The 26,510-nt window shown below is 31.8% G+C and overlaps 2 protein-coding genes and 1 non-coding gene across 10 annotated transcripts; 1 reads left to right on the forward strand and 2 right to left on the reverse strand.

The window, feature by feature from the left end:
* Nucleotides 1-50: 50 nt before the first annotated feature.
* Nucleotides 51-123, reverse strand: TRNAK-CUU (transfer RNA lysine (anticodon CUU)). Its single transcript has one exon. It is a non-coding gene; the product is annotated as a tRNA-Lys (tRNA).
* A 620-nt stretch (nt 124-743) lies between these two features.
* Nucleotides 744-5,795, reverse strand: LOC7460024 (U-box domain-containing protein 6). 5 transcript variants are annotated; one of them, XM_024610775.2, is made up of 6 exons: nt 5,424-5,795; nt 4,458-4,552; nt 3,809-3,994; nt 3,590-3,697; nt 2,066-3,258; nt 744-1,778 (listed from the first exon to the last, which is right to left on the reverse strand). In XM_024610775.2, exons 2-6 carry the CDS (start codon nt 4,506-4,508, stop codon nt 956-958), a joined length of 2,361 nt encoding a protein of 786 aa, XP_024466543.1. In that variant the 5' UTR covers nt 4,509-4,552; nt 5,424-5,795; the 3' UTR covers nt 744-955. The 5 variants fall into 5 exon arrangements, with proteins under 5 accessions (XP_024466543.1, XP_052312410.1, XP_024466540.1 ...); XM_052456450.1 differs by having other exon boundaries at nt 5,370-5,795; XM_024610772.2 differs by having other exon boundaries at nt 5,089-5,795.
* Nucleotides 5,796-21,637: 15,842 nt separating this feature from the next.
* On the forward strand, nt 21,638-26,412 carry LOC7460023 (proteasome subunit beta type-5-B). 4 transcript variants are annotated; one of them, XR_008060207.1, is made up of 10 exons: nt 21,638-21,781; nt 22,029-22,154; nt 22,258-22,387; nt 22,852-22,958; nt 24,052-24,186; nt 24,266-24,369; nt 25,263-25,363; nt 25,477-25,602; nt 26,062-26,116; nt 26,203-26,412. XR_008060207.1 is itself a non-coding variant. In XM_052456038.1 (8 exons), exons 2-8 carry the CDS (start codon nt 22,032-22,034, stop codon nt 25,599-25,601), a joined length of 825 nt encoding a protein of 274 aa, XP_052311998.1. In that variant the 5' UTR covers nt 21,638-21,781; nt 22,029-22,031; the 3' UTR covers nt 25,602-25,796. The 4 variants fall into 4 exon arrangements, 2 of the variants coding, with proteins under 2 accessions (XP_052311998.1, XP_024464973.1); XR_008060208.1 differs by having other exon boundaries at nt 26,210-26,412; XM_052456038.1 differs by lacking the exons at nt 26,062-26,116; nt 26,203-26,412 and having other exon boundaries at nt 25,477-25,796.
* Nucleotides 26,413-26,510: the final 98 nt, after the last annotated feature.

Here is a 26,510-nt window from a genome sequence, read left to right on the forward strand (position 1 = left end):
CAGAGCTGCACGAAAGTAAAAAAATTATATAAAACAGTAAGAAATTAAAACGCCCACCGTGGGGCTCGAACCCACGACCACAAGGTTAAGAGCCTTGCGCTCTACCAACTGAGCTAGACGGGCTTGTTGACGTAACCTTTTGACAATAATTAATAAGGCAATATGAACTTATCATTGCATTAAATTCTTGAACTCTGATATCGAAGAATCCAACATTGATTTCTTTGAGATTTTGACTTTGATAATGGACTCTGGTGTGAATTCTTGTTTAAATGAAAGCTCGTCCATGGGCTCGGAAATAAGGATGAAGTTACTATTTATTTTTATATTTTTAATTTTAAATTAATATATTTCTGATATCGAAGAATCCAACATTGATTTCTTTGAGATTTTGACTTTGATAATGGACTCTGGTGTGAATTCTTGTTTAAATGAAAGCTCGTCCATGGGCTCGGAAATAAGGATGAAGTTACTATTTATTTTTATATTTTTATTTTAAATTAATATATTTCTGAGATATTTAAATTATTTTAATGCGTTAATTTCAAAAATAATTTTAAAAAACTAAAAGAATATTATTTTTAATATATTTTTTAATAAAAATTTAAAAAACAACTGTAATTATACTTCTAATTACAATTCCAAATTGTAGCAGCTTCTTCAACGTTCTATAATATTAGATAATTGGTGGTGATGTGGGATTTTAGCCTTTAAAAAATTAGGGGTATGAAGACGCCACAAAGTTGTTTTACTATAAGGCTAATCTACTAAGGCTTCCATTATAATTTTGCATATATGGTACATGCATTCCTACCTGAACAGGAAGGCAAAGAAAAGAACAAAATCCATGCTTAGAAGGGCCTGTACATCTCTTCTTCCCTATGAAAAGAAAAACAAATAATGCCCCCAAGACAAAAGAAAGGAAAAAGACACAGAAGAAATTTACAACACCAACTTAACACTGGTAAACTGAGTAGCTCTTGCTCTTCCAAAAAACGCTTATAGCTTTCCCCATCTTTCTTCTTGAGACAGATTTGCATAGCGGCTTTGTTTCAGGAGCAGGCATGGACATGGAACTACTTTCAATTCGCTGAAAGCGCACCTCAGCAGATGATTGATCTCGCTGAAAGTGCACCTCAGCAGATGGTTGATCTCGCTGCCGCTGCTCCCGAAACAGCATCAGAAGTTTCTGCGCTTTCTCTTTCCCTCTTGTGGTCCCATTCACCGAGATTGAGACCAGCGCAGGTATAACTCCTTCTTGTAGGACCAATTGACTACCCTTCTCACTCCCATTGCACAAAATGTAAAGGCAAGCAACAGCCTGCTCCTGCTCTATGGGTTCGCCAGTGTCTAATATAGTCGCTAGCCCACTAATAAGGCCAGAGGCAGACAGCATTTCATCTTTTGCTGATTGACTACAAGCTAAATTTATCAGCACTGCTATAGATTTTTCTATCCATGCATGATCACCAGGGACTGCAAGAACGGATTGGAGGCCACTGATGATGCCAGCTGAAAGGAGATTCGGAATATTGGTGGGGTGGGAGGAGAGATTATAGAGGGCATGAAGGGCATCAAGCTTGCATTGCGCTCCAGTTTCACCTTGAAGGATTTGGACTAAAAAAGGCACAGCATGACTTGAACCAATGATGGACTTCGCTTCTTCAAGGCAGGAGAGATTTAGATAGAGAGCTGTTGCTGATCCATCAGAGTCAGAGTTGGAAATCATATCCTCCAACAATGAGATAACACCAGAAGCCAACATCATTTCCTTATTTCTGGAACAGAGTAACAGAAAAGGAGATCAATTACACTAAAATTCATGGCACATCTTCACACTTCATAGTTCTATGGAAAATGAATCAAGAACCTAACTCCCTATCTCTAGCAGAATTTTCTCCGTCAACAAGAAGATCCACAACGGTTCCAGTAATAAAAAGCATGTCACTCAATTATTACTAACACCTCTTGATTTTAATAATGATTCTAATACCTAATGAAGCATATCATAGTACTACTACTACACCTACTCCGTGTTAATTTGATATTTAGTGACTTCACACACCTGTTATTGTTGACGGCAAGGTTGAAAAGAGCCATTGCTCCAATTTCCTCGGCCATTGGATTCCTAGCATGCACAGCTGACTCTAGAAACTGCAATAGTGCTTCAACAAACCCATTGGCCCCCATAAAAATCCTGGCCTCCTCATCATCCTTCAAAAGAAGCCTCACTTGTTCTACTATTTTGCATTTTTTCTTCAAGTCTTCGTCACTATTCAAGATGGTCAGAAAATTCTGATATCTTTCAAATACATTATCCTCAAAGTCATCTTCTGGAACAGAATCTTCCTGTTGCGGTGATAAATTTTCAGTTTCAGTTTCTTCTGCCTCCTCAATGAGACCACTCCCCTCCAAAGGAATTACCTTTACCCCTTTCAACTTACCAGAACCGACAATCTCCACAGATCTTGAATTTGCAGAGTCAAGCTCAGACATTGCGAGCCTCCAATAGTTGAGGTCAAGAGACTCTGGTGGACCATCAGGTGCTGGGACTCCATTCTGTTCGCACCAACTAGCAACAAGACCCTTGACACAATAATTAGGAGTCAAGCAGAGATGAGAAAGCTTTTGTTGAGTCTTTGGACAAGTGTCATGCCCATCACTGAACCATTTCTCAATGCAGATCCTTTCATACGTTTGTCCAGAAGCAATGATGACTGGATCATACATCAGGTGCAATGATATAGGACACCTCAATTCTTCAGGTGGAAGAGGCATTTGCCCAGATTTCCTAAAGTTTGGCTTGAAGTTTAATGAACTAAGCTTTGATAAATGTCGCTCAAAGGCATGGCCATCACCACCAGGGCCTCCATCTTCAAAAGAACCCTCAACAGTGGGTGAACAAGGTGCTGAACCCTGTGAATCATTGTCATCTGTAAGGTCACTTCTAAATAGCTTGGAATATTTCCTCATGAGATGTAAGAGATAAGCAACAATTGATTCCTTCCGCTTGTCTTCCTCCACACGAGCTCTTTCTATAAGTTTCTTAAGAGCTCTTCTCTCTGTAAGAGCTGCTCTAGAAGAGGTAATACCAAGTTTAGTAGCAGCCTCATGAAATGATTCTAGCTCATTAGTGTCATTACAGTTGTCGAATTTTCTCCCCTGCTGAAGCAATACAATTATCTCATCACCAACTTGCTTCTCTAACGGATCAAGAGAGAATACAGTACCCTCGAGTTCACTTACAATCTCCAAAATCTGACAAGATTTCAAATTACAAAGGGGATCAAAAGGTGTTTCTAAATAATACAGGCACAAGGAACAGGGCTAGAAAAAGACCACATAACAATTCCAGGACAACATTGTGGTTAATTCAACGTAAATGACATATGATGTTGATGAAACCATTGGAGATGAAATATTAACATATAGAAATGATAGAATTCTTGTTGATATACAGCAAGGACATGAATACTCAAAATTTTGATACGTCATTTCTAAGTTCACTTTGTTTAGACAACCCAATTTATGACTGATATCATTTTCAAATTGACCATCAAGAAATAGAGTTCAGAAGGGAAATTACTACCTCGCATCCAATTGATTGTGGAACAATATCTTCAACACGCCTAAGACTATCTACAAGAGCAGATCTTGCCTTTTCAAATTTTAAAAGGACAGAATCTCCAGTTATAGCCTGTGTCAGAAATGCAATTCCATCAGAAAACTAATATCACGGAAAACAATAAATAAAAACAGAAAAAGAAAAGCAAATTTTAGTGCATCTATAAAAAAAGAATTATCTTACCAAGTAAAGCTTACTACATTCTGAGCAATGCCGGAGAACATTCTTGGCTTTCTCAAGGGCTATATGCATCGAACATAATGCTTGAATGCCAGATTTACTCCTAGGTCTTGCAGCTTCCAATGAAGGGAAAATGGACAGGATTTTGCAATAAATTACAGAGAGTTCCTTGCACATTTCTCCATGCAGCTGAATACAGGTAGAAATATTGTCAATTAAATTAAATTAAGTTCATTGAAGACCTTAGAGAAAAAGTGTTTTCATGGGCTAACAAAAGGGTAACAATGTGAACATTACAAATAACTATATTGTAAATAAGACTCCCCCCAGATGAACAGAAAAAATATGTCAGCCTAGATGGAATAACTTCTGGCACAAAGAGAGAAAACAGCAAGCACCAGAAGCAAACAAAACAGAAGCACATTCAACACAATCAAACCCAAGTCTACAAGGCAATCACCATAAACAGCAACCGCCATAATTTAAAAGCAGGCATTGCATTTTCCGTATACATCAGGAAACGAGCAGGATCGTAAAAATTAGAGAAACAAATAAGTAGGCTGCTCAGCCCAGATGGAATCGGGGGGTTCCTTAAGAATAGTACACAAAAACACCGAATCCAAGATTTTTCTTAAGAAATAAAAAACAATACCTTGGCATCGCTTGCTGCAAACAAATTTTCTTCAACCTCAGTAATATCCATAATTCACATTCACCGTGGAGAATTACAATACAAATTTATATCGACTGAAACAAGAACAAAACACATTAGTAAGGCAAAACAAACCCTCCTGTGTAGTTTCCAAATCAAAAACACACAATTTGGCATCATTAAATAGAAGTAGAAGCCAAAATTCACACTCCCGTTTTCTTGGATAAGAAAATCCAAAAAAAAACTGACTTGAAGACCATTAAAATGATAGCACGAATTAGCAAACCCACCCATTCGAATAAACTCTCTTCTAAACTCAACACACCTCAGCCACCAGAAACGAATTAAGAAAATGAGATAAGAGATCATTCAAATTTTTTTCCAAAAAAAAGGAGGAAACAAATATTAAATAAATATAATAACATCCTCAAACATGAATTGACACATGTAGCATCATTCTGTGAAGAAAAAAGAAACAAGAATATCATTTGATTAAGACACTTTATCAAACCTCAAGAACACAAAAAAATAAAAATAAAAAGATCACAAAGCAGAGGAAAAGAATTTAAAAACAATAAACACGAATAGATTTAGACATTGCATAGAGAAAAAAAAAAAGAAAAGACCTTGCCTGATACTAAATGAAATCAGAATCGAAATATTTTTCTTAAAGATTGATTTCGAAAATGACTTGGAAATCCTTTTACCAGGAAAAGCAACACAGAAACGAGAGTCATAATATCATTTCATTTTCCTAAAAAAAGAAAACACACAGCCAACCAATCATAACAAACCACAAAATAACTTTATAAAACACGATTTGACCACGGATGCACAAAACAGAAACGCTCCAAAAACAGAAAAACCAATTGTAATTATTATTTTTCGAGAGGGAAAATAGTAATAACCAACCAACAGCTAAAAATTAGGGTTTCGTTAAAAAATAGAGGATAAGAAAAACCTTGCCGGGATAATCGGGGCGGGTCAGGGAGGCTCTATAGAATAGCATTTACAAAAAAGAAAAAAAAAGTAACGAAAGAGAGGATTGTGGGTGAGGTTTCTATGATGATCTGTACAGTCCCATCTCGTTAGAGCTGGAGCTCAAATCGGTTGCGTTTTGAAGAGAGGAGGAAGAAAATAAGGGGATTTTTTTTATTTTTATATTTTGGCTCAAGTGGGTGTCAATGGCAAAGGAATAAATAAATAATAATGTAATGGAACGTAACGTACTGCTGAGAAATACATAAATAAAAATAGTAACTGTGACTGTAATATAGTTGAGAATCCAAGTAGTATATTTGTTTATAAGATGAATTAAATAAAAGTTAGTTTATTTGTTTTTTGAAATTGGGGAAGGGGAAATGGGGGGTTTGGGAATTTTCGCCGCTTATTAATGTCTTCTCCCAAGTTCACCGGCCGACAATGCCGACCTCCTTGTTTGTCGGTTACAGATCTGTCACGGATGCTATCAGATTACCATATTGTCCTCTTTTTCAGCAGCTAAACCCACAGTAATCTGATCTCTCCTCCCTTTTTGCTGGGCTTCGCTTTTACTTCCTTTCCTGCATGAGGCAACTAGCAAATCTGCTTCACCGTGTGTCCATTAAATTATAATTAGCTAGTGCTTTATAATAGAAAACATAAATATATATTAGTTAAAAATATTTTTAATTGAAAGATAAAAATATAAATATAAAAATAAATCTGCATTGAAATGTTTTTGAAGGAAATTTATGTTATTTAGAAACAGAAAGTCAAGCTCTGCTATCCAAATATACTTAAGAATCCAAGTAAATTTTTGGATTTCTCTCCGGATGCTATATTTAAAAGTGATATTGGTTATTTTTTAAAATAATTTTTATTTTTTAAATATTATTTTTAATATTATTATATCAAAACAATCCAACAAATATTAAATTATTAAAAAACATGGTTATAAAAGATGGATTATTTAGCAATTACACGTACTATTGGATTAAACATTAATTCAAACAAATTATGAAAACATTAATTCCATATATTATGAAAACATTTCTACGTGTTCCCGAACAATCTTTAAGATTAAACATTAATTCAAACAAATTTTTATAAAACAACATAGAAAAAACCCTCTTAAATTAACAAGAATGAATTATTTAGCAATTACACGTACTATTGTTAAACCTACGTTAGTTATATTAATCAAATATATATATATATATATATATATATATATATATATATATATATATATATATATATATATATATTTTGTATAGACAGAACAATGAAGCAATCTTAGAGCCTGTTTCTTCAAGCTATTGTTTCTGCTTTTTGAATAGAAAATCATTATTTTACATGCTTTTCAATAAATAAATAAAAAATAGAAGCAAAAGTTTAGAAAACAGAGTCTTGATCAACGCAAGAAAAAACAACACCACATGAATCCTTAGCTATCAAAGGTAATATAAACTCAGTGTACTATATATATATATATATATATATATGAAATAGATTAATAAATGAAGTATTAAAGAAAACTTACTGAAAATTCAAGATTAATTACTTCATTATTATTTTAATTATTAGAACTAAAAAGATATTTTATAATATAAATATCATTTTAAATCTTGTCAAATTAATTCAAAGATACAAATATTAAAAAAACAACAATTATTTTTTCAATATGTTTTTTAATAGAAAAAGTATTTTTTTTTTTAGCAACCATGAGAAGTAATTATAACTGTTTTTTAACTCTTCTGAATACTTGGATCGGGTATATTTTTTATGAACGAATCAGACCTAACCCAAAACACCAACAATAAATATATAATATATAGATAAAAATAAATGATGGTCCCATCTTATGATGTAAACATCTCAAATGATAATCATGCAATCGAAAGCGAAAATTGGTGTCCAATTTACAAAATTTGCTTACACCAAGAGACATGGATACATCATACAAGTATTCAAGGTCATTTCACATCACTAATTAATTATAATAGCAGTCTCCATTTTACAGATAAGGCAATGAACTTGATCGGTTCTTGTCTCTTATCGTCAAACCATATCAGAGGTCTTAAATTTGAACCTAACCTCCTCCATGACTGGTGTCTTAAATTAGTCTGGTTCTGCCGCCCAAGACGCGACGGCATGCCTCCTAATTTGGCAAAAGACGGCTTGTGAGAGGGATAGGCTTGAAAACTAAGAAGGGGAGAGGGTATTTTTGTCATTAAAAAACACTTCTGACTTGATTGGCAGCGGATGTCTCTGTTGCTGGAGTACGGAAACAGAATTCCCCAGTTATGAAACGCCACGTGGTCATTTTTTCACCATCGATTTTAACATGACAGTAATTACTCGCCACCAGATCCATACTTCACGGAATCTTCTGTAGTTTTCTCCCCTGTCGACGGTGAAAAATATATCACTAGGCCCACATACATAGAAGAAAGAACAGAAAATACCCAGAGAGACAAGCTGCACGTGCTGCTCATAGCACGAAAAGGGTGGCCATTAATTTATTTTATTTTTATTCTATTCCATATTTCAAGTATATTGAAAATATATTTTACCTCCTAGATCAAAGTAATTGTGTTTTTTCTTCGAAAATATAAATTATTCTAGCTCCACCATGGAATACGAGAGGTTGCTCGTACGTAGCTGAAATATGAGCCAGCTTTTTTGCTGCCAGTTAAATCTTTTTTTTTTTCGAGAAGAAGCAACAAGGGATATGAATACGCGAGGACAACAACTATATCATAATTAAATAAAATATTAGTTTTATATATTGTCAAAGAAAAAAATAAATTTTTTAGATGAAGAATCCTAGTAAAATTATATATATATATGAAAGATAGATTGAATCGAATCGAGGGGTGGTGAGAAAATCGATGGCCGAATAAATTTAAATACTAAGTTAAATTAATTAAAACCCAGTAACACTTCCTCGATAATACAAGGACAACCAAGCTAATCAAAGTACATGAACTGTGTACGTGGCAATACAAGTTAAATTAATTAAAATCTCATTAGAATAATACTTCCTAGATAATATAAAGACAACCAAGCTAATCAAGGTACACCTCGTGCCTTGCCATTATTTAACTGGAAAGAAAACAAATTACTATTGTTTCTCGTTTCTCTCGGAAGAAAACAATGTGGTTTTTGTCCAATCAAATTAATTTCTAACTAGCCTTTCGTGTTTCGTAATTTATATTAAAGAATGCATAAATTATATTTTATAATTTTATTTATAGTCTAAATTTTTAAATTAAAATATTTCATTAATATAATATCAGAGTTATAATGACTAAGCAGTCACGAGTTGGAATTCTATCATTTTTATTTATTTGATAAAATTAACACACGACAATATAAATATATGCAAGTTTCAAGTTTAAAGAGTTTTTACTTAAGAGATTGTATTAGAAAATAATATAAATCATATTTTAACATATCATATAACATATTATGATTTTCAATTGAATTGGGTTTTTTACACTTTATCTAACTTGGATGGTCTTGGTTTATCAAATCTTACATGACTGCACATCCTTGTCTTATCATAAATAAAAATTAATTTTTATTTTTGTATTTTTCTTGGAATAATTATGAAAAAGAAGAAGTTGAAGTTTAAACTATCTATACATTATATTAATGTTTGTGTGTCTCGGTACTATTATTTCGATACGTTATGTTTCTTTACTATATTTTATTACAAATCATGGTCGGTTTAGGATATGTGATGTGATTAAAAGATATTTCAGGTTCAAAACTAAAATTTTTAAGTAATTTTTATTATAAAATTAAAGATTATAAATAAATAAGAAATACAAATGTTAATAAAAAAACATGTCTCAAAATTCTATTTTAGACATGTGGCACATTTTAATCTGTCATGTTTCTTAACCTAGCCATGATTTACACTTAACTTAATTCAAAGATATATCGATTTAAAAAAAAAACAATAATGTAATAATGCAAGGAGTACACGTGTCGATTAAATGGTAGTGTTTCTATCTAAATACAAGGAGTCATTTGCCAAGGAAGAAGAACTTGATCCTAGTTCGACCCCAGTTCTGCATGCTAGCTCACTTTTATTCAACTTTCCGGTAAGTCCCATGCCATGCTGTTGTGACTTGTGAGGACCAATTTATTAGTTCGTGTAAAGCATCAAACTATACATGTATTTAAATAAGTTTTGATTTTTTTAGAACTATGAATGTTCGAAGTAATGTTTTTCACACTCATATATACATTCACAATAGTTTTTTACTTGAAAATAATTTTAATATGACAAGCATATAAACACGATAAAAAATTAATAAAATACATATTTCTTGTTATAATTGATTAAGTGCTTATTTGAAATTGTAATAGTGGTAGCAATTTAAAGTGTTTTTCGCTTATACATGCATCAAAATGATGTTTTTTTTATATTTTAAAAAATTATTTTTGAGATCAGCACATCAAAACGATATGAAAATATAAAAAAATAATTTTTAATGAAAAAAATTAAATTTTAAAAAAACTGGTTTCAACCGCGTTTCTAAATACATCGTAAGTGTTAAAGAAATTATTCAGAAAATTAGTTTCATCAAGAATTAAGCATCTTTTAATCCATACTGGATCCTTTAAATTATCGCGTGTTGATAAAAAAAAACATAGAACTTTCACTAATTATTTATGTTGACCGGACTAAAAACTCTTTGTATATAACTTAATTTTTTTCATCTTCATTATTTATAGATGTGTTTGCCTTACTACTAAAATTTAATGGATTCTAATCCCTAGTTGTCACTTAATTTAAAAATCTAATCTTAAAAATATTTTTCAACACTTATATGTTTCAAAAGTAATTGATAATATGAAAATCATGCTAAACCTCTAATGATCGTTAAAAATGTTTAATTACATGTACTATCAAAAAACAATTTCAACCCAATAACTTAAACTGTTAGGTGAGGTTCCAGTATATGATTTATATTATTCTTTAACACACCCCCTCAAGTGAAAGCCTTTTGAGCTTGAAACTTGCACAGACCCATATTACCTTGTGTATAATTTTTATCAAATAAATAGGAATGGTGAGATTCAAACTCGTGATCGCTTGATTATCAAGATTCCATTACCATGTTAAAAAATCATCTTAACCCAATAACTTAGATGAAATTCCATGATATTATTTATATTATTCTCTAATGTGTACAAAATAAATATCCGAATACGCCTCCACAAGTGAAAAAATAAAAATTTCCACCTGTTTTTTCAATTTTTGCATAAATCCGGAACACAAGTTGTGTGTCTTTTACTTTATTTCAATAATTGAGCTAAAAAAGAAAGGTTTCTCTCCAAGATGGTTTTCTCACATGTTGGTGTCTTCTAATTCAATAACATCTCTTACTGTCTTTTAATTCAATTTCGGGGCAACCATCAACGATGTCATTGCAGTAAAAAATATTTTACATCCAAATTGTTTTCTATACTAATTTTATTTTTTAATTAAAGAATGTTGTTAAATCGCCAAATGAAAATCTTTTTTTTTTAAATCTTTTCTTAAAAAAAAGGAACAAAAATATGGATGAAAAACTTTAAAATGGATGAGAATTCTTAATAAAAATTGAAGTAAGAAGTACAATGGACGCAATAAAATTATTTAATGATAAAATTAAGACTGCCTGTATTTTTTAAACTAACCTTCAATATCTGGCAGTAAGATCTTTTATAACTAACAATGTTTTAAAAGTCAAGTTGCTTGGAACTATGGTTTTTTTGGTGGTTGGATAACAAAATTAATTAAGTGTTTAAATCCACACTTCATAATAAAGAAAGGTGATAGCTTGGTGTAAGAATTTTGACACCTGCAAAATAGTCCTCTCTTTATGGATTTGGGACCCTTGAATGCTCACTTGCAGAGGGAAAGTGTAAAAAATACTCAAAAGTTATTTATTCTTGTTATTTATCTTGTTTTAATATGAAATAAAAAGAGTATTTAATTCTAAAGATAAAGTTATTTATTCTTGTTTTAATATGAAATAAGTGTTTTGAAAAAAAAAATGTTGTTACGTTACGAATGAAAATTATAAATCCCTTGCTTAGAAAATAAATATAACTTATACATGCATTAATAAAAAATAAATATTTTTTATATAAAAATTAATAAATAATAAATATCTAGGTCATGAGAGACTTTTATACATTTAGGAGTGTAAACGGAATAGAATCCAAGCTAAAAAAACTTGGGTCATACAAAAATTATAAGGGCTAAGTGTTTAGCTCAGGCCACAAGACAACATACACGAGTTGTTAGAACATGTATCGGGTCCAAGCGCTCGACCTAGACCCAAAGGTGCTTGGTGCGGTCATGGGGTCTGGCCTGAAACTTTTTTTTCAATAACTCTGATGTGTTCTATCAGTAATATTTTGCTTTATACAAGAGAGAAAAAAACTCGTGATAATAATCACTAATTCCAAATTGAACTTGAGAAGTAAAGTAGCAAGAACTGTGAAAACTTTTTTTTTCCTGATCACGTAACTTTTTATCATTTCAATCACATGGGATATGGGATAAATTTTGTTCTATCTTACCTCCGAAGTCAGGCATCGATCTAACCACCGATTGATTTGTAAGCTTTTTCTGTTCGCATCTCTCTGCCTTTCATGCAAGATATGTGTGATTTTAAGCAAGTCTTCTACACAGGTTGAGGATCAGTGGCCTTGCTTTCGTTGCTTCTACTTCACATCAATCCTTTTTACCCTATACGGCAATCTATATATTGACTTGAGCTCCCGAACTTGCTTAATTAAGCATATCTGATACAAGAGGTTTTTTTTGTTCTTGTTTTTTTTCCTAGAAACATCTTTAATAAAATCTTCTCGGCCTTTTATCTTTATCAGTCAAATCCTTGAGGAATTCTACAGAAAGTTCTCCAGAATTAATTTTAATACAGAAAGTTCAATCTGTATTAATATCCTTTCTTTCCTTGATAGATTTCGGATTCAAACTTCTTCTCTGAAAAAATAAAAAAGAAAAGGAAAGGAAAAAAGTGTTATACATACCAAGAAGGACTCCTGCGCGATAAAAAACGTGTTTGGAGGTATGATTGTGGTTGTTTTTAAAATTGTTTTTTACTTGGAAATATATTAAAATGATATGAAAACATAAAAAAAAATATTAATTTGAAGTAAAAAAATAAATAAAATATTTTAAAAATGTAAAAACCAACAGGTAGAAATAAATAGTGAAATACACTAAGTACAAGTTGTGAAGAAGGTGTCAAAGATAAAAAAAAAATTAAAAAATATTACTTTTGTATTTCTACACACACACGGGAGCGTGTAGAAGGGATTGATTAGCACAAGGAATATAAAGCAAATGGTCAAGTGACTTGAACTTTAAACTAATCAAAATGAACATGATGTAATAAATTTGCAAAAAAAAAAAAGGAACTATTTAAGATGAATGGACGAGGACTTGGAGTGATTTATAATTTTATATTAAATATTCAGTTGGCTAATTGATACAGCATTATAAAAAAAAAAAAAAAAAAAAAACGTTGAACATAGTTCTATGGCGCACAAGGAACACCCGCAACACGTCTTTGAGTCAAAACACCATGCGGCCATTCCATATCATATGAAAATAGTTTTTGAAAAGGTGGTTGAAGTTATATTTTAAAAAAAATTAATTTTTTATTTAAAATTAATTTTTTATTTTTTAAATTATTTTGATACATTAATGTCAAAAATAATTTTTAAAACATAAAAAAATATTATATATTTTCAAATAAAAAATATTTTAGATTGTAATTGCTACTACGTACATTCTTGAACATTCTCGAAGTAAACTCAAGCGTTCGAGGGAATGTATTTTCTTTTACCAGAAAAGATTCCCAAGCACACGAGAGAACAATTTTTTTATCTTTCCATTGGCATGAAGATATTTTTTTCCCCAAGTAACGAGAATGATAAATAAATCGAAAACATTTAGCACTGCAATTATTGAGTGGGGACTGTTCAGCAAAAATGGGAATACATTCTTGCCACTCGCGTAACAATGTGCCACCAGGTTTTCAAGAGGAGTGTGAGTCAACTCTACTGCCCACAAACTTCTACGCATGTCATCGTCTCAGGTTGTTGAGCACTAATCTCTTCTAGAAAAAAGAATTCCATGGAGCAGACAATGAGTTCTTTCGTATATCCATGGTCGAGTAAACATAATACTATATATTAAGATTATTATAGTCTCCGAGGATTGAAGACCAGTCAATGCAGGATAAATAAACAACGATAAAAAAAAGAGTAAAAAATGCACGATAAATCATATTGCTGCTGCTGCTGCTTCTAAGGCATTAAAATTCAATTAATATATTAAGAAGTAACGCCATTGTCGTTAGTTTTTGGCTTCAAAAATTGAATTATATCCCCTTTTCATATGAGCATCAACATATAGATTACTCACTTATTAAATGAAGAGGTATGAATATATAATCGGGTTTTAAATTTATTTTTTAATAGTTATAAGTTTGAATCTTTTTAAGATTATTAAAAATTTATATAATCGTTAACTTTAAAAGATGTAGAAATGATTAAAATAAACGTCAAATTTTTTAGATATTTATATTAATAATAATTAAAAAGAAGTAGTTAATTTGCGAGATGATATATACAAGTGGATGCCATGAATCGGGTTGGTGAGCAAAATGGTACAGCGATTCCGAGAAGTAGGGCCAGCAAGCATCATGCATATGGCCGAAAGCTGAAACAGGTGGGTCTTGGCTCCTGGGGGCATGGATAACAAATGCATGATTAGTCTTCGAATCCAAAAGGTGTTTGGCGTCTAAATTGCATCTAATTAACGTGCGGCTCCATAATTCTACAGTACGTTGAGTCACACAGAGCCTTTGACCACATTTTAAGCACCTAATTTGCCACGAGAAGAAAAGATTCACCCTATCATTAGCCATCGTTTAATCATTCCATTTTCTGATTAAGTTAGAGATTTTTCCCCTTGAAGTTTAGCTCAGGTGATGGACTTGCTATATATAGCGAGTAAATTTGTCAAGGATTCTTAGAGGGATTTTTATTGGTACAAAATATATACAGTTGATGTCTAAGTAATTAGCAATTAAATTTGTTAAATTTGATTTTTATATATTTTATCCTTTAAAATTTAATTTGATTTGATTTTTATATCAATTTTAATTTTAATTTTTATAATTATTACTTATTTTTTTCTTATCATTTTTTAATTAAAATTTTTTATTTATCAGATTTGGTCCTTTTAAAATAATTCATGAAATTATATATTTTTTTAATTTCATTATTTTTTAATTTTTTTATCTATTAGATTTGATCTCTATTATTTTGATTGTTATTTATTTTATTTGAAATAATTTATAAAATTATATATATATATATATATATTTCAATTTAATTCTTATTTAATTTTTTAATTTGTAAGATTTATTCCTCGTTATTTTAATATATTTGAAAAAATAAATTATTAATAAACTATTTTTTAACTTACTTTTCATGACATATTCAAATACTGAAAAGTGTTTTCTAACTTATTTTTCATAACACTATCAAATATAAAAAAATAATTCACTTAAAATGAATCCATTTTCTAAAAAAATCACTTTAAAAAATAAAATTATTTTTCAGCAAACAAAAAGGATCTTACAAGCAAGAATTATTTAAAGAAATGTTTTAAAAAAATTAGCTTTTGATCTTTGATTTTGAAGTAAAACATTTTAAGAAAAAAAAATATATTGTTTGTTAATTCTATCTTGAAACAAATTGTTAAGTTAAATATATTTCACTTAAAAAAAATTTTAGGAATATAAATTGTGAAGAAAATAGTGTGAAGTAGCTTTTTATTCGACAATTAATTACCATCGGCAATCACCATCCACTGCTTGTAAATGTAATGATGATGAAATTAAGATAGTTTTTTTTAATTAATGTCTATAAAAAATAGACATGGAGACACGCGTCACTATTTTAAAACATATAGAAATATTTTTTATCTGTTTTTTTATAATAAAATAATAAAAGAGAGCACGATTTCAAGGCAATTAAATAATAAAAGAGAGGTATGATGATGCATGGATGGTGCTCATGGTCATGCATATGCAAACTTAATTCCTTAGACAGCATCATTAATAGGAGGACTAGGGGTGAGCCCTACACGTACTGGATTCGCGTTGACTGCTTTCATTTGAAAGTGGAAATGAGTGGTTCTTACGACTTTTCAAAATCTAACTTGTCTGCTGCTTTTACTCATCCTCCAAACCCAATAATTTCTTCTCAAAGGTTAAAATCTCCCTGCCGCCGTCCTATTTCACCGTGACTCTTTTATTAGATTTCACAATGTCATCGCCCATGAGCACGTGATTTTTTCTTTTTTAACACGGTAATAAAAAAATTGATAAAATAACATAATTAAAAAAATATTCAATAAATTAGCATACATGAACAAGTTGGAGATGATATTTGCGACTCATTTCTAATTAAAACCATGCATCTTCTTTCTTTTTTATTTTCTTTCCTTTTTCTCTCTCTGTCACCTGTTTCTTCTTTCTCACCACTGGTCGAGATCTCTCTCTACCACTAAAAATACCTCTTACTAGCCCTAAAACATTCCTCTCTAAAATAATTATCATTTTCTCTTTTTAGCAAAACCCGCGACAACCAAGCTTTCTCTCTCCACCAGCGGTCGATGTTGGATTTTCCGGTCAAGCCAACCACCATCGATCACCCTCACCACTCACATTTCACTCACAAAAGTATATCAAACATTTTTCCTCGATTAATTTGATGTAATTTATGTTTAATTACTTCGGTTTTATTGAATGTTAGGGTTCTGAATTAGGAATTAGGTTAATTAGATGTAATTGAAGTTGTAAATTAGATATAATTATGTTATTTTGTTTTATTATCAATTATTTTAGGTTATTGTTTATTGTGAATTAACAAAATTATGTGTTTGCAATGTTAGTGTTGATTTATGTTAGACTATGGATTAGGTTAGTTAGATATTTCTTAGTTGATAGTTTGATTATTTTGTTAAATAATCAATGTTTTGTTGTTGTTGTTGATTGTGATTTAAAATAATCATGTAATGAGATAATTGGTGTTGATTTTGGTTAAATTATGAATTATATTGAATTTTGTATAAAATAATAATACTAGCTATGAAATACATGAATTTGTTTGATAATTTTGTTATGGTACCGAAATTTGATGAATGTAAGGGCTCGCCGATTAATTTGATGAAAGTAGGTGTTTGCTGATCAATTAATGTTCTGTTGATAATTGATGTACTTTGATTAACCCCAAGATATTAATAAAATATAATCATGTTTAGTTGTGCTGTTTAACAGAATCTCTAGTAATTTAGGAATATTATATTTCCATTGTAGTATCATTGTTAATACCGACAATGATATTACTTATAATGGAGGAAGTCATGCATCTCTATGTGCTACATCAAACATGTTCCTTAACAAATTATCGAGAATGTTATGTGGTCTACTTGGCTGAAATATTTTTGAAATAAAAGTTGAAATTACTTGAAGGATGTTGCAAACCGGGGTTACTCAAGCTTATTATGTAGGTCTACCAATTTGCATAGAAACTTGCGAAAATAGACAGCGTATGTTATTTTTTATATATTTGTTTTAAATTATGTCAACTTTAATTAAATTGCAAATGTTAATAATTTTTTTATACAAGACCTTGAGATAGACATGGTTCTGACTAGAGGAGCTCATAAAGCAGTAATAGTTATCCATGAAGGCGTCGATGATATGGGATGTGTTGTAACCAACACCACGCTCAATTTATGTTGTGGCGGACTTCAAGAGATTGAGCATCTTGAGGCAGCATTAACAGGAAGATGAAATCGCTTATCGTGGAAGCGTTGGAGATGTTAGCCCGTCCACGAACGTCTCATGCACATTCACGAGCGTCTAAGTCCGTCCAAAAGCTGGGATGATATTAATCCTTCTTGAACTTATATGGATATTACAGAACCGACCTCGAGTTAGACAACAAGGGAGATTATTAGATATAATTACATATTATTATATGTTATGATAATTGTGGATATATATATAGTTAGTTTAATTTTTAATAAAATGTTATGTTGTTTTAAATGTCAATGTATATTTGTTATTTGTGATTTAATAAATTATTTGTTGTTTATGTGAATTGTGTTTTAATAGTGGAGAATTGGTTACTTGTGATTGTGCGAATTGCTGTTTTTTTCTTGTAGGGAGTTAATGACATAATAGACTGTTCCTGGATGTTTATGTTAGAGGAGTTGTAGATACCATCTGCGAAACACGAGTCGCAGATGGCATTTGCGACTTACTCGACTATGTTAGATTCCTAATTATTTATGTGCTTGTGTTACTTTACAATTTTTTTTTTTTAAATGTGCTAATTTACCAAAACACTCCCTAAGTATATGTATGCTGAGGAGGGATTTTGTTTTTAGTACTAAAAGTGCTTTTAGCTTGAAAAAAATAATAAATTGATTTTTTTAATGTTTCATGTTTATTTTTGATACACCAATGTTAAAAATAAAAAAATAAAAATATTTTAATTTATTTTTTAAAAAATCTATTTTAAAAAGCACCCCACATCATAATATCAAACACACTATTCCTGGACATGACAATTCACGTTTCTAGTAACATTGTCAATAACTAAAAGAAATTGAATTTCAATTTTGCCTTGATCACTTTTATAATTTAAAATTTCCTTTAATGATGAGCGCACTTTATATAAAAAAGTAAAATTGGTTGAGCTTTCACACTGGGGAATTTTTAGGGGTAAAAATGAAGTTTACCCAAAAAATTCAAATGACATGGATAGCTGCTTCATTACAAATTTGTGGTTCTGTGTATTTAAATTTAGATCTAAAAGAAGAGAGGAGTTAAATTACCTATTTAAATGACTCTGTGCTACCATACTCACTGTGCGCAATAAGCTGTGTAATGTAAATTATAAGCATTTACAGAAAATAAAGGCCATCTTTCTGTTCTTATTTTCTTGGGATAAATCAAGATGTTTTGTTTTCTCTCTAAAAAAATAAAAGAAGGGTTTTATTATAAAATATATTAAATAAATTAAACAACAGTAATAGCAAGAAATCAAGACTGGCTACAATCTTGGACCAGTGAAATGTATTTAAATGCTAGTACTCACATTTCAATATGTTTTTAATGAATTAACTCTTTAGCTCGTGAAATATTGTGTGTTTGAGATTGTGATAATTGTTTTTTTTTAAAGTGTTTTTTTATTTTAAAATATATTAATTTTTTTTTTTTAAAAAAAATTATTTTTGACATCAGTATATGAAAATGATTTGAAAACATAAAAAATATTAATTTTAAAAAAATAATTTTTTTTAAATTTTATCAAAAATACTTCCAAAACGCAATGCAAAACACACCTAACTTGTTAAGGCTAACTTGTTAAGTCACTTATCCGATATTTGATTTAAGTTGAGTTTTATATATAATTAATTTATAAATTGACTGAATTGATTTAATGAATCAACTTGTAATCCAGAAAAAACTCAATTAAAATCTACTTATTATTTTTTTAAAACTTGGTTTCAAGATTTAAAAAAAAAAAATCTTTTTAAATTAGCTTAGATTAACCTTCCCGGGGTTAGAACTATTTATTAGTAATATCAGTTTCCAGACAGATTTTTCAAAAACTGCTCAAGATAGGCTTGGGTTGGGTGTAGACTATCTGCATACGTCTTGGTTAGAACCTGAGAGATGGAAGAGATGTGAGATTATGGCCTTGAATGGTAGAATTTTGTAAAACCTGTTATTAATTTAGGTTCTGTTTGATATAGCTGTTGTAAATTGATTTATATTTATTTTTTTATATTTTGACGGATAAAAAATCATAAATATATTCTATTAAGAATAATTTTTTATTTAAATTAAACATTTGTAACAAAATGAAGTTTTTTTAAAATTTTGCCTTTTCAAATTATTTTTTTTATCAAACATAATGATAATTTAATTTATTTTTATTACAAGTCATACCCCCAAATTCTTAGTATTTACAAATTGAGTGGTCGAATATTCGTTATCAGAAAACAAGTAACCAAATTTATTTTTTTGGGTGGAGAAAGCTTTGACTCTTTATAGCGGCGGGCATTATCGGTGGGGGCAGTGAAATGGTTGTACCACCACAATATTAATTATGGTCAGTCCCTTGATGCAAATAATAATAATAATAATAATAAAATAAAATTATGAACAGTCACTTGATGCATGTGAGGTGATCTTCAAGTTTTGGCAGTGTCTGTCCATGTTCTTCGCATGACAACGACTGCGCAAAGCTGAACAGTAAAATGACTGTTGTTATGGTCCGGACTGCCAATCTTATCTGCCTGCTCTATCCTTCAAATGCACATGTGGTCTCTTTGGAGAATAAGGGTAAGGAAATAAGAACTAACCTGAGATTTACCCTGGCCACGGTTTATAAAGTTAACCCGAATTATATTTTTAAAAAATAAAATAATATTAGTTTTGGTAAAGAAACTAACACAAATTTGAAATAAAACTCAATTCATGGTATATTCTAAATCAAAGAATCATCAACACAACTCTGTAACTTGAAAATGCAAATGCCTCTACTTTCAAGTTTCAACTAGGAGCCATCTCCCCCGTTGTATGTATGTAGTCTGTTTACGTATTTAGATTAGCACCTGCCCTGATGCTCGTGTTTTATTGCGTGCTTGATTATTATTATTATTTTTAAAAAATAATGTTAAGCACTCAAATGAGATAGAAAATAACATAATAAATAGCTATGATAAATTTGTAACTTTGATAATCAAAACTAAGTTAACTCTGGATATCCCGTTAAACTAGCGATTCAAATCATAAAATTCAAATAACTTGATAAAAAAATTAAGAGGATTATAAAGCTTTTTTTTTTTAAAAAAAAATGACCGATTCATTAGATTTGAAGCACCTAATATGAAAAAACCATGAAGTTTAATTCTCAATTAATCAAATGTTAAATGACAAAATTGAAAAATGAATTTTAATCATACAGTTTTTTTTTTTAAAATAGAAAATAAATTTTATATTTAATTTAAAGTGTGAAAGTGAAAAATAATCTATCTAGTAAAAGGACCAAAAACATTTTAAAAGAATTAGTATTAAAATTGATATAAAAAATATAAATAATGTTGTAATTAAAGGGTGAAATTGAAAAGAAAGGCCCACCAGTATCAAATCGGACCACCAACGTAGATACGTGTTATACCAACAAGAAGAGAAGATGGTGGTGCTTCAAACGACACGATGAAAGAACATTTTTGGATGTTGGGAGATGTTGTCTGAAAGGCGCGGATACCTCCTACTCGCCCTCGAGCACACTCACCTTTTTTTTATTTAGCCAAACATCAAATTCCCCTCAAACTGACTTTGTAATTATAAGAAATCCATTGTGAAAAGCCAAAAACACCCCCTAACCCCATGCTTAAATTTTTTATTGTAATGGTATTTTTGTAGTTTCAACATGAATTTTAATTATTTATTATTTTTTATATTTGTCTAAATACCAAATTTCCATTCAACTTCTAAAAAATATTGTGAAAATTCAAAAAATACCCCTTAATATTAGGTTTTTTTTTTTTTGCTTTTAAGAAAATCTGAATCATTTCACCGCATAATAAAAAGAGAAAATATTTATTTGTCCTCACTGTATGTGGTAATGACAGATAAACCATGAAAAAAAAAAAGAGCTACAATACTTTCCAAGTTTTAGTTCCTTTTCATGCACCCAATGAACACTAGAATATTTTAAATAATTTATCTCTATACTCAATTTTTTCTAGTTTTAAAAAATGGTTGTACAGATAACCCAGTGCAGTGGGGAAATAACTCTAAAAATGGACTCTTCTCCTTCCTAATAATTTTGGTGATTTTATGTTATTTTATATGATTATTGAAGTGCTCCTAAGAATGACAAGCCGATAAACTGAGAAAGGGTTTTAAACTGGAAAGCATAGACTTATTTCTAAATAATTGGGTGAAAACCCAAACCCAATTCCAAATTCAAGTCCAAGTCCAAGTCCAAGTCCGCTTAGACTCGGTCCAAAAGCTCAAGTTACTGAATTGCAAAAGGCCCAAAGAAAAGCCAGGCTCAGAGTCCCCGCTCTTGCCCGTTGAACAAGAAAAGGTTCTAGCTTTATAAAACCCAGCAATCTTAGTACTATTAAACTTGAGATCCAGTAATCACTAATCATACTCGATCTCTGCACATATTTCTTCTCTTTCTCGCGAAATCCGAAGGTATGTTACACAAACATGCATCACTTTTTTAGGGTTTTACAAAATCCCAATCACATTTTTTAGCACCTTTAGCAACATTTAATTCGATAATTCTAAGCTTTATATAGCTTTGATGTGATAAAACAAGAGATTAAAGTTTGCGATCTCATGTTTCTAAATTTGTGCGGTTAATTTTGACGAATTGATTTTTCAGTGACGGGAATTAGGGCTTTTAGTGCTGAAGTTATCGTGTTGCTTGCTTTTTTAGATAATGAAGTTTGATACTAGTGGTCTCGAATCCACTTCTTCGGTCTTTGGAACGGCCGGTAGGGAGCTTGTTGATGGGTTTTCTGCTGCTGCTGCTCCAGCTTTTGAGCTACCCACGACTAAGGATGTAAGTTTTAGTTTTATTTGCTATACTATTCTATGTTTGCGATTTGTGTGGAGAAAGTCAGAATTGTTAGTGGGTTGAGTTTTATTTTGCGTTTTGGTTCCAGTTTGATGGCTTCCAGAAGGAAGCTGTACAGATGGTGAAGCCGGCTAAGGGGACAACTACGCTGGCCTTTATCTTTAAGGAGGGTGTCATTGTTGCAGCTGATTCTCGTGCTAGCATGGGGGGCTATATTTGTATGTTTATTCATTTGTTTGTTTGGATAAAATTCTGGTTTATTGTTTTGTTATATGTATGTGGGGGAGGGTATGTTTATTCAATTTATGTTTGGGTAAAGTTGTGGTTTACTGTATTGTTATATATGTGTGGTTGTTTGTGGAATCTTGTGTTTTTTTTTTAGATTAAATGCTGCTGGTGTAAAGTGTTCCATCGGATCTACTAGCTTTAGTAATAGGGAAACCTGGACATGTTGCAAATTTTTTTGTAGGATGAATATGCATTCCACTTGGTGTTGGTCATTGTCTTGGTTTATTTCAAGTTATGTTGTGTAGCCATCCTCATCGCTTGCACGCCATTGACATCGCTTGCACGCCATTGACATCGCTTGCATGCCATCGATAGATGTTTCCAGCATTAATATTGATCTTTCCCATGGTTTCTCCAGTGCTACTTTTTTAATCTTTCCTTGGTTTTTTTTCAGCATCACAGTCAGTTAAAAAAATCATTGAAATCAATCCCTACATGCTTGGTACAATGGCTGGTGGAGCTGCTGATTGCCAGTTTTGGCACAGAAATTTGGGCATTAAGGTTGTATACCTGTGTTTGTTTCTCTACAGTTTTCCTACGTCCACGGACCTGTTATCTATTAGTAAGAACTCCTGCAATGCTAGAATTGTTAACTAATAATAGATATCCTCGTGGGCAAGGCAAAACCTATGGGCATGAAGAATTCATAGGCAAAGTTTTCCTGTTTGTAAAGATTTTGGAGTTATGTCTATTGACCTCGTAGGAAACAGCATATGTGGTGTTTTAAATCTTTGGTAATAACCAGGCTCTATTGGCCAAACCACCTCTCCTTTTCTCCCTAATAGATGCATTAAGTACAGCTCACTAGATTGCTTAGTGAAGTCGGTAGTGGTTCATGCTTCACCGGGCTAGTGTTGACAGCTTCATGGCTTTTTAGGTGACATTTGCATTATCATATTTTCTCTTGTTTGCACATTCAATGGTCTTACAATTTTGTTACTAAGTTTGTGTTCCTCTGTCACTCAAGGACTGTCAAGACTGTAAAACTAGTTCAAAATATCTTTTGAAATAAGGGTGTCAAATAATAACATCCCAGCTAGATGCTCTCCACACCTAGCCAATCTATGTCAGGAAAAATGGGGAAGGCAGTGGAAAATTTTATTCATTGATCTGATAATGTTGTCAATTTAATCGCAGAAAATTTCTATCAATGCCCCATCCATTGCTTTCAATGTCCAATGCAAATGTAACTAAATTATGCTTAGAAATTTTTAAACTGAGACCTGTTTTATTTTGCTAATACTTTCCTGTTTCATAGTAGATGAAGTGAAGTTGTACGATAAAGATACATGTTTTTCTCTACGTGAAAACTCCACATTCAATTAAATTATCTATTGAAAACCTTAGGCAAATGATTTGTCAGGCTAGGCATAGGCATATCCTTCCAGAATACTTATTGAGTAGCCAAGTCTAATGAAGTATAGTTACATAATCACAAAGTCGTGGAAATTTAGTTTGAGTGCTTCTATGTGCTTGGATGTATTTGCTTCCTAACATTGAATATGGGTTAGGCTACATAGATTGTTTGATGTTCATTTGTAATTGTGTGCTTTTATGCTCATTGCTTATTGGATTTTTTTTGGGTATAATTCAGTGCCGACTACATGAATTGGCAAACAAGCGTAGAATTTCAGTTACAGGGGCATCAAAGCTTCTGGCAAACATTCTGTTCTCTTACCGTGGAATGGGCTTGTCTGTTGGGACAATGATTGCTGGTTGGGATGAAACGGTAATGGCATGTGAATGTTACCTTGCCATGTTTTCCTTTAGTGACTTGCATAACCTGTGTTATATTCTCTTTGTTGCAGGGTCCTGGACTATATTATGTGGACAGTGAAGGTGGAAGGCTGAAAGGAACAAGATTCTCTGTTGGATCTGGTTCTCCATATGCATATGGTATACTGGATAGTGGGTGAGTGCACTTTCCTGTTAATTGTTTTTTCTTATTGTTGACTGTCATCTGACAGAAGTATTCCTGGAAAATAAGTTTTTAAGCATTTGTTGATTAGTTAACTAGCCTTTAGCTTGAGTCTCTGTCTTGTTCGAAACATCTCATGGAAACACTTGGAAAATAGGACAGTGAAGAAGAAAGAAAAGAGCAAGAAGCGCATGCAAATGCTGAAATAAATGTTGAGGATGATTAATACCCCTGTAAAAATTATGTGTTTGCAAAAAAAAGAAACAACTTATAAGAGATGCTCAAGAATTGAGAAGACAAGATTGTAGGATTGGCTGTGAGAGCGTAAGAAGCATATTGTTCATTGTGGACATTTCACTCATGATTAAAAAAAATGATTGGGAAGTGGATTGTCTATGGTCCAACACATTTCATCCAGTGTTTAGGTGGTTATATATGTATCTTTTTAGCCTCCCTCCCCTTTTCCGCTGAAGAAAATGTTGTGGAGTAAAATGTAAAAAAAATTAAATATGGAGCACATAGGTGTTGGTACAGAAGAAAAGAGACTCAAATATAAGTAGAAAAGTCCTCAGATGCCTCTGGATATCAACTAGAGAAGTGCCTCTAAAGTCTAAAGGCTCCTGCTGCATTACACTGGTAAGAAGTGAGAAAATATGTGATCCCAACAATAGTTTTTGTGCTTGTGATTTTTGATAATGTATCCTAGATGTTAAATAAGTTGACATGGTGTAGGGTAAGACATGGTGCATTGGACAACAAAAGAACGCCTTCTATCTTTCTTTCATTGCTCCAGCGGAGCAGTATTGTTGAAGTTTTATACCATTTCCCTGCAGTTCTGTAAAATGTAGTTCACACTTTTTGTTAACATATTCTTACACTTGTGCCAGGTACCGATTTGATATGTCAATTGAAGAAGCTGCAGAGTTAGGTAGAAGAGCTATTTATCATGCAACGTTCCGTGATGGGGCCAGTGGTGGAGTTGCAAGCGGTACCCCCCCTCCCCTCTCGAGTCTCTCCTCACATTTGTTTGCTTGTGCATGTCTGTGTACATGCATGCTTTCATGAGCTAATTTGTGGTTTCAATTTGTGCTTTGCATACAGTTTATTATGTGGGAGCAAATGGATGGACGAAACTATCTGGCGATGATGTCTCAGAGCTCCACTACAAATACTATCCAGTTGTGTCAGCTGAAACTTCAGAGCCGGACCAGATGGTTGAAGCATAAAGTAGGGGCCTCACTGCTCTTGTTTCCAAAATGTAGCTCTGTTTCTATTTTTTGTCCATCGCATTTCAAATTGTCAAGTAGACTTTCCTCATGGAATCCTGGTATTTTTAAATTCTCGTGTGCTTAAAATCTTGAAAATGAATATTTTGGATTCGGTACTTGAGGAATGCGATTCTAGATATGCCTTTTTACACACTTACACAGTAACAACTTGAGAAGTTTGTGCTTAGAATGTGGGGGCTCCTCGGCTGGTGTGTGCTATTGTGTGTGCGATGAGTGTTAAACTGAAACCTATTTTGGGGTAATAAATGGCATCAAAGTTTCTCATGATCACATTGATTAACCAAACCAAATGCTATTTGAGGGAAAGATTTCATGCCATGCCACATCAATCGCATTCCTTAAATGCAAAGCAAAGGATTTTGTAATCCAATCCTAACTCTATGTTTATGTTCTATAGGTAGGAAATTGCCGTCACGCGCTGTTTACATTTTCGTACTACAGAAAAGAACAAGGTATTTCTGCTTCCTAACTCGAAAGGCAAGCGGTTTCCGACTCTAAATTATTCATCTCTCCTGATGTTCATTTCTTGTGTATGAAGGGACCAGTTGGAGTAAAGATCAACGGCCGACATATTATTGCTGTATGAGCTATCACTAAAATACCTGCCTTCACTTGACATGCAATGCAGATGTGTAAATTATGTTGTATTTATTCTCAAAATCAAGCTCGATCACTCTTGATTTCTTGAAACAAGTCACAAGAAAACAATAATAGGAGCTGGAAAGAGCATCTGTCTCTCTCTTTATTAGCTTCGAAGCATGCTTTCATGATTGAGAGTGGGATATAATCATTCAGCTCTTTCTCGATAAAAGAATTGTAAAATAATACTAATAATGCCCCTACTGG

Source organism: Populus trichocarpa, chromosome 10 (assembly GCF_000002775.5).
Source record: "Populus trichocarpa isolate Nisqually-1 chromosome 10, P.trichocarpa_v4.1, whole genome shotgun sequence".
Taxonomy (NCBI): Eukaryota; Viridiplantae; Streptophyta; class Magnoliopsida; order Malpighiales; family Salicaceae; genus Populus; species Populus trichocarpa.

What these genes read in the sequence shown, in the direction of transcription:
- LOC7460024 (XM_024610775.2), bottom strand. Translation starts at nt 4,508, where the DNA reads ATGGATATTACTGAGGTTGAAGAAAATTTGTTTGCAGCAAGCGATGCC. An exon ending in TTGCAGCAAGCGATGCCAAG is followed by an intron (nt 3,995 to 4,457) that starts GTATTGTTTTTT and finishes ACCTGTATTCAG; the next exon opens with CTGCATGGAGAAATGTGCAA. An exon ending in CTTGCCGTCAACAATAACAG is followed by an intron (nt 1,779 to 2,065) that starts GTGTGTGAAGTC and finishes ACTCTGTTCCAG; the next exon opens with AAATAAGGAAATGATGTTGG.
- LOC7460023 (XM_052456038.1), top strand. Translation starts at nt 22,032, where the DNA reads ATGAAGTTTGATACTAGTGGTCTCGAATCCACTTCTTCGGTCTTTGGA. An exon ending in TAGCATGGGGGGCTATATTT is followed by an intron (nt 22,388 to 22,851) that starts GTATGTTTATTC and finishes GTTTTTTTTCAG; the next exon opens with CATCACAGTCAGTTAAAAAA. An exon ending in TTGCTGGTTGGGATGAAACG is followed by an intron (nt 24,187 to 24,265) that starts GTAATGGCATGT and finishes TCTTTGTTGCAG; the next exon opens with GGTCCTGGACTATATTATGT.